General features: G+C 33.7%; 1 protein-coding gene across 1 annotated transcript in view; it reads right to left on the reverse strand.

Moving 5' to 3' along the window:
* Nucleotides 1-2712, reverse strand: part of LOC105165345 (probable polygalacturonase) — a 3121-nt gene extending 409 nt beyond the window's left edge. The window contains exons 1-7 of the mRNA XM_011084327.1: nucleotides 2709-2712; nucleotides 2216-2376; nucleotides 1525-1827; nucleotides 1022-1142; nucleotides 755-929; nucleotides 584-654; nucleotides 127-257 (exon numbers count right to left, since the gene is read on the reverse strand). Coding sequence (XP_011082629.1) covers nucleotides 127-257; nucleotides 584-654; nucleotides 755-929; nucleotides 1022-1142; nucleotides 1525-1827; nucleotides 2216-2376; nucleotides 2709-2712 — 966 coding nt within the window. The remainder of the gene's footprint in view (nucleotides 1-126; nucleotides 258-583; nucleotides 655-754; nucleotides 930-1021; nucleotides 1143-1524; nucleotides 1828-2215; nucleotides 2377-2708) is intronic.

Consider the following 8282-nt stretch of genomic DNA (forward strand, 5'->3'; position numbering starts at 1 on the left):
TGTTTTAAGCTCAATGCCAACCAATGAGTTGTAGACGCTCAGATGCTCGACCAATATATTGGAAATCCCACCTGACATTTCACTACCAAAAGCAACGCCTGAGCCGGAAAAAGATTGCAGACGAACCCTCCGGACATGGAGGTTGGTAGTTGGTCTGCCAAATGCTATTCCATATTCATCCCAGCCACTTTTAAGCGCCACAGCATCATGTCCAGTACTAATATTGCTGTTCTCAATGCAAACATGCTCGGAAGAATCTGAAATTGACATTTAAAATGGCATCTTTAGAGTCCATGAGAGATTCGTATAGGAACCATAAGATACTAAATATTTAGAAATGAAACCTTTAAAGGAAATGAAATATGACTGACAGAAACAGAGTTTATCAATTTGCATCACGAGCTCACCATCAAATAGGCATATATGAGCCCCCAAAAGGGCAAATAATCATGGCATATGTGATTATCAGGGTGTTTAAAGACAAGCAAAATGGCTAAATTCATCACAGACAACGAAAGACCTCTGATCCACAAACCATAAACTGGAAATGAATGTGACTGAATAAATCTCGATTTCAACAGACCTGGGACAATCCCACTTGTGTATGGAGAGTCAGGCGGAGAATAAACTGTTATGTTTTGAACTAGCAAGTCACTGCATCAGAGACATAGAACCAAAACATATTAAAGTTTACTACTTGAAAAGCAATTTATATAACTGCACACGAAGAAAAAAATTTCTGAAAAGAAAGTACCTGCAATAAACTGGGTGTATACTCCAACCAGGGGCATTTAAAAAGGTTAAGTTCGATATAACAACGGTATCAGACCCAATAAATTCTACCAGATGTGGGCGACTGTTATTCAAGGAATGAGCATTCATTTGGTCCCACCAAATCGAACCTTGTCCATCAATAGTTCCATTGTTTCCTGTACAACAGAGCAGAAGAAATCTTCATGAGAATGTGGCAATATTAAAGCACAATCAGCAAGCAGAAAGGATTTTGAGGGAATATGCGTACCTGTTATAACTACGTCCGTGAGATTTTGTCCACTGATCAAGCTGCGATATCTTCGACCAGGTACCTCAAGGCCTCGGCCATAAGAGGGTAAGGGTTCAACTACATCCCAATGACTATAATCCTGCAAAAGTAAGAGTAAGGTGTATATATATACTTATGTACCAGTGAAGTCATGATATAACTTAGTAATAGCCTAAAAGATTTGACTTTGATGTTTTAAATTTTCATCCTGCAAATGTCTATTGTGATGCCTTATGCATTTGATAAATGGTGAGTGCTAAGAATCGGCAGGAAGAGAAACATCAAGCAATCAACATAAGGGCTTTCAATAAAAAAGACATGGACCAAGAACAATCCAAGAAGGTGAACCGACATCAGGTTTAGATTAAGACAATACACAATCAGACTGGAATTGGACAGCTCTTGGCTGCAATAGAAAAGTTGAGTAGACAGCTTGTGTTTTCTGACCAAAAAGATTAGGTTTGTCATATTATGATGTTAACCTGAGAGCCAAGAATAATGGCATCTTTTTCCAGGAAAAGTGTGAGATGGCTTGTGAGATTGATGCATCCAATAAGCCACCGTCCTGCCGGAACATAGAGTTGGGCACCACCCTTGTCGGCAAAGGACTTAAGATAGAAAATAGCATTCTGAAATGCTACAGTGTTTATAGTTTTCCCATCGCCCAACGCCCCAAATTCTGTGACGGAGACACTGTGAGGTCTCGGGACAAGCGGCCAATCATACTTGCATTCTCCATTGTAATCAGCAGCATTGCTCGATACCAGAAGCAAAAGCAAAAATACCTGCAAGTAAGGATACATAAGGAAGCAGGTAAACACCATTAAGACACCAACAAGAACAGAGCCCAACAGAAATTATACACAAAGAAAGAAAACAATATCAACAGCTGTTTCAGTTAAGATGGTTTAAAATTTGAAGCAAAAACTTCTAACATCTTCTTCTACACATTTGCATCCCAATAGTCTGCAACGGAATTCATCGGATATGAAAGAAAATGGAAGAACGCAGTCCGGCAATACAATACCAATGTACAGAAAGAGTATTACAGTTTTTGTTAGTGGAACCAACGAAAGCCATATTTTGTGTCAATAAGGCCTTATGACAACAACATAATCACAAAATTGGTACCTCAGACAACATCGCTGAGTGAAAAGCTCACAAACAGATCACATGAATCCCCTTCATCAATGACAACCAAGAAATAAACTTTAAGACTAATGCTGCTGCATAAACACCATTATTCCTCTCAAAATCTGGATATGAACCACCTCCCCCGCCCCCGAAATTCAGAAAGGACACATCTTCAGATCTAGAGTCCAGCAATGAGTTGTCTGCTACAGACAATGTCGATAGATTAACTGACAAAACTACCAAAAGACACTGAAGATCAAATCGACCTTAACTCGTGCTGCATCCACATCAAAGCAAACTCTGAGTAAAGTAACAAAATCCGCACTTGTTGAAACAAGAACAAAAAGCAAACCAGAACAACAACAATTCAAGACTACTTTTTTTCTTAGTATTTAAACTTCGGACAAGAAGTAAAGCTCAATCCAACCCGGTTCACTGACAAGATTTACTTTTTGCAGCAAATGACAGATGCCCAGAAAGAAAAAAACACTCCTACCCGATCCAAGAAAGCTAAACACCCATAATCAATAACCCATTTTTAGCTTGCAATTAACGAAATAAATAGAAATAATTAACGTACTTACTATCCTCTTCATGTGTTCTCTTCTTCAAGCAACGCCACCTCCCTCCTGAAATCTTTGACTCTACACTAAATCAAGAAAGAGAAGGCAAAAAAGGGTGTGTGTGTGTGTGTGAGTGAATGAGGATGGATGGGGTGGCAATTAAGAAAGAAAAATAAATAAAAAACGGAGGAGGGTAAGTGAAAAGGACAGCAGAGAGTAAGAAAAAGACAGCTCTTCGTCTACACACACACTCTATGTATGGAGTTGTAAAAGGAAAACATTATTCTCTCTCTCTCTCTCTCTCCGTGGAATTGAAAGAGAAAAAAGGAATTTTCTTCACTCGAGGCAATTAATATTTGGACAGTGGGATGCGAATGACAGTAAATCAGTTTGATGTCGCGATTAGGAGCATTAATCACTCTCCGTAATTCCTGTCCTGTCCTAACGCCGTTTCCCGACATTAAATAACACGCAATAATTATTTCTCTTCACCAATCATCCCCATAAACCATGTTTAGTCGTATCATAATTAAGATGAGATTAAGAATGTTTAATTCTGGGTCTTGTTCTCTACTTGCAATTTTCAAACTTAATTAATTGAATTTTACTGATAATTAAATTGGTTTTATTTCTTTTTCAAGAACTGGACTAGAAATTTGAATATGATTTGAGAGAGAGAGAGAATCAGTCACTGAAATGAGGAAGAAAAGCATGTCATGGTAATGCCACCAAGAAACTTTAAAGAATTGCTCTCATGTTGTGTTTAGATGACTCCAGTTTTCTAAAATTTATTCATATTCAATAAGAAAGTAGTTTAAAATTAGAATAGAAAGATTTCAAATCTTTTAAATTTGAAATTATTCAAAATAATTCAAATGGTTCGTTATTAAGAATTTGAAATTTATAATTTTAAATTTTTTTAATATAAATTTAGCATTAGATTTGTTTCGATAATTATAAATTTAAAGGAATTCAAACTCTTCAAATTCTAATTTTGAACTGTATTTTATTAAATATTGATGGGTTTTAATTTTTTTTCCCTATCTCCAAATCAATCTCTCACGTTCAAATTCAGACTCACAAAATTTTTGTATCTAGTACATTAATTCAAAATAGAAAGGAACATATATGTAAGAGTAATTACATTCTCCTTCCATTATATTTGGTGTAATTACACATAGATCCCCTGCAGTATAGAAAATTAAATTTAGTACTCTTGAGGTTGTTTCTGTCTAGTAAATAAGTCCATCTGCTAGTTAAAATTCACCAAATTTGATGAAATTAACAAAAAGAATTAGATATAATTTATATTTACCACATATTTACTTATGATTGATTTATTACATGTCAAATAAATATTTTCATGATCAAATTATCCTTATACATCTTCACACGTTAATGCATGTGAGGAGATATATCTTCACGAGTAATTTGATCATAAAAAAATTTATTTGATCCACAATAAATCAATTAAATATCAATTTTTATTTTTTTTAATTAATATCTTCAAATTTAGTGGATTTTAACTAACAGAATGACCTATTTTTCATACGAAAGCAACAGTCAAGGGTACTAGATGTAATTTTTTAAATTATAGAAAATTTACGTATAATTACATCAATTTTTAAAAGAGACATATGTAATTATCTTTATATTTAACTAAAAAAACGACACAAATACAATAAAAGAAAAAAAGAAAAAAAAAGCTTAAATGGTGATGGTGAAGATGATTAGCGGTTAGGGAAGGGCGAAAAGGAGGAAGAGAGAGCATTACAGCATTGGAATGAGAACATGCATGAGATGTGATTTGTGGAAGATGGGAATGATTTGTCGTTGGGCAGATGAGGCCCACCACCAGCCCCAGCCCCAGCCCCCAGGGGATGCTCCCTTCTTCTCCTCTTCCCTCTCCGCATTCTCTTTTCTGTTTCTTCTTCCCACTCCCTCTCACTCCATTGCACTACACACTCAACAAAACAATTGCAAATCATTCTCCAAAAATCTCTCTCTCTCTCTCTCTCTCTCTCTCTCTCTATATATATATATATATATATATGTATAGTTTTCATTTCAATTTATTTCAACAAAATAAGACATACTCATCACATGAACATAGCACAACGGGGGAGGCGGAGAGGCGACACAGACAGGACACCATGATTCTAACATTAAACCACTTTGATCATCAGAAAACAGAGCATTAGCAATAAGTAAAGAAAGACAAGAGTGCATGCTTCCTTTTTCTCTTTTGCTTTTTCTTCCTTCCATCCTCACTACTATTTCAACGCCACCTCAATTTTTATTTTATTTTTTTTATCATAAAATATGTCGTTTATATGTTTAAATACATTCTGTGTATTTATTAAATTGGAGTTAAATTCAATTTAAAGAAAATAAATAAAAAAATTCTTGTAAAAAATAAAACATCAATTTACCCTATGTGTTTTTAGAAATAGAATAAAAAAACAAAACTAATGCGTCTCGTGAATGATACGTGCCTTTTTTTTTAATTTAAAATAATATTTATGTCCTTATTTAAAAACTGTTGGACCTTAGTTTCAACATAAAGGACAAACTTAATTAATAGATCAACAGCGTAAATTTTATTTAATTTAAATCAATAATTTTTATAGCGGGTGGCAATGGGGACGGCATAAATGGTGTATTTTTCTGCTATTTATAAAAATACAATAGATAAATTGCTATTTTTTTAGAGTTTTTATATATTTCTCTTTACCAAAATTATTACATGAGAATGTTAAATACGATATTTATATTGAAATTTTATGTAATTTTTTTGCTAATATCAGTAATTTTTCATCCAAATATTAATGAAAGAGGATGTTCATATTTATAGAGAGAATTTAAGTGTAATTAAGATTGTGATTATTATTATTATGCGTTTTTGCTTTTGAGTGTGAAAGTGGTGAGGGGTATATGTATGGTTAAAGAAGAGCAGTTTGTGCGGTCAATTGGTGTGTATATATGTGTCAGAGTGCAGGAGATGGGAGTTGGCGGCCACCGCGGCGTGCACCACCTTTTCCTTTGTTTCTTCTACTCTTACCCCTAAAACCCAACACACCACCACATCACTTTTAATCTATACTGCTCATCACACACTTTATGTACCTCCAAATTTATGATTTATTGACCAAAAAAGAAGTATTACATTGGCCGTTATTTTCCTTTTGTTTCAATCACACAAAATAAGAGGAAATATAGAATTAGGTGTCATTATAAAAGTAGGAATAACATCACACGCATACAACTATATTTTCCTTGTATAAATGTAGTAATATTCCATTCCGCGTAGCTGCGGAAAATATCAGCAGCAACTATGTTTTTAGAATTGAGTCCGACTGGCCGGTTCAATTGGGAATCGACTATGTGTTCTGGCCAGTTCATAGGATTAAAACTGGTGTGAACTGGTCAAAATCGATCAAATTCGGTGAAATCAGTGACGCAGTAATTGGTCAAAAATCTATTTTGGCCCTTCTTTTCAAAAAAAAATAATGTAGTGAAATGTAAATCTATTTTGGCCTATTTTTGTTTGATTCAAAAGGGAAAGCAACAAAGCATTCATGTTTCAAGAGTTGTGGGGTTTAAATTTTAAATTTTTGTTAATTTGATTTTTGATTTAATTTACTTTCTCAAAGAGATTTGTTGGTTTTGTATTGTTAAATTATTGTAGATTTTATTTATTTGTAAATTATTTGTTATAAATTGAATTTATTTAATCAATTGATGTATGATGTAGTTATATACTACAAAAATTATAATATATGTATAATATATTCTCGATCAATCGTTATTCTAATCCAGTTCAATCGGTCGGATCAGTAACCCAATAAGTTATCCGATTCAATCATCGATCCAATTTTTAAAATATTTGAGTAGCAGTAAAGTATGCGAACCAACTATAGATACTGACGCTTATAATCATGCTTGTTCAAATTTTGATAAATTGACTAAAACATCAGTTGAATCGAATTTTTGGTTTGTATCGAATATCAAATTAAAAATTCAGTTTGGTATTCAATTTTTTAAAAAAAAAAATTAGTTTTTTCAATTCCTTTCGATTTTATGATTCGGCGTACCGAATCGATGGAATTACCAAAATTTTGAATATATATTATATCAGGATTTTTGTAAATATATAAAAAATATTATATATATCATTATAAATTTTATAAATAAATAAATTATAAATTATATGATAAATGGAAAGGATTTGTTTTTAGAAAAAAGTTGATTATATCAAATTTTAATCAAATAAAACCAAAAAAAATCAAACTGAATTGGCTATCCCGGTTCGAATAGTCAATACACTATTTTAGCGTACCCAAATTTTGGTTAATCGAGTTGCACAGACCTACTTATAATTGTCACAAATACACACTTGTATCCCGTACCCTTTTTTTGTGGATAGAATTTTTCATTTCAAATTTATTGTATTTTTTTGTTCTAATTAATATATGCATGTTACGTATATAAAATTATTTTTTAAATAAAAAAATGAAATATTGAGAAGCTAAGGAATATTTTAATCCTTTTTATTACTTCTCTTTCTCTCTTTCAAAATGGCTCTTGTCAAATACTATGATGTATTTTTGGTTTTTAGATATACATATATATTGGGCTATAGAGTGGGCTTTCTCTCAAGTTGAGCCCATCCAAATCCATTTTCTGGCTATTTGCGTATGGCCCAATGTAGGCCTGTCAATGGGTAGCAAGACCAGTACCTAGACTCATATCCTAATTGAGTCTGGGTCTGGATCTCAATTAAAATATGGACTTGGGCTTGGGTCTAGCCCAATGTCAGTTGCAAACACATCAATTGGGCTGAGTAGTTACATGGGCCATGGGCCTGATGATGACAGAGAGAGGGAGAAAGGAAGAAAGTAGGCTTTGGAAAGTTGCAAAAATTACTGTCTATTGTCAAATCATATCTCTTTTATATATATGTATGAGTATGTATATAATTTTTTTTAGTTGTATGGCTTATAATTACTATAGACTTATTTTGATAAAAGACAAATCAGACGCTGTTTCAAAATATCTCAAAACACCACCAAAACTTCCAAAATAAATTAAGGTAAACATTGTCCATGTTTTGGCCTATATCATAGATGAAGCAAAATTGAAACCAAACATTATGTTTGATTTCAGTCTCCCGGCTTTTCACTTCCCCCGGCGGGCGACTTATGGAAATTCCTTTTCCGGCCTGATGAGTAGACTTCCAGCAATGGTGATGGATGTGTCATGAACGGGAAAAGAAAGAATTGCATAGAAGAAGAAGGAAAGCCGCGACGACAATGAGGAGGTCATCAATCTGCGGCCAGGTCGAGATCAGAGAAGTTAGGTTTAACAATGACTAGGGACTGAGTTGAACCTAGTTAGGTAGGTTTAGGTAGGTAATGAAGGCTTACTATGATAACTAACCCTAACCCTAACCCTAATTGATTTAGTAGCAACTTCACCGCCGCTGCATATGCATTGTGCATAGCTAGCTCTTAAAAGTGAGCATGATGCGTTGTCTCCATGGT

Source organism: Sesamum indicum, linkage group LG6 (assembly GCF_000512975.1).
Source record: "Sesamum indicum cultivar Zhongzhi No. 13 linkage group LG6, S_indicum_v1.0, whole genome shotgun sequence".
NCBI lineage: Eukaryota > Viridiplantae > Streptophyta > Magnoliopsida > Lamiales > Pedaliaceae > Sesamum > Sesamum indicum.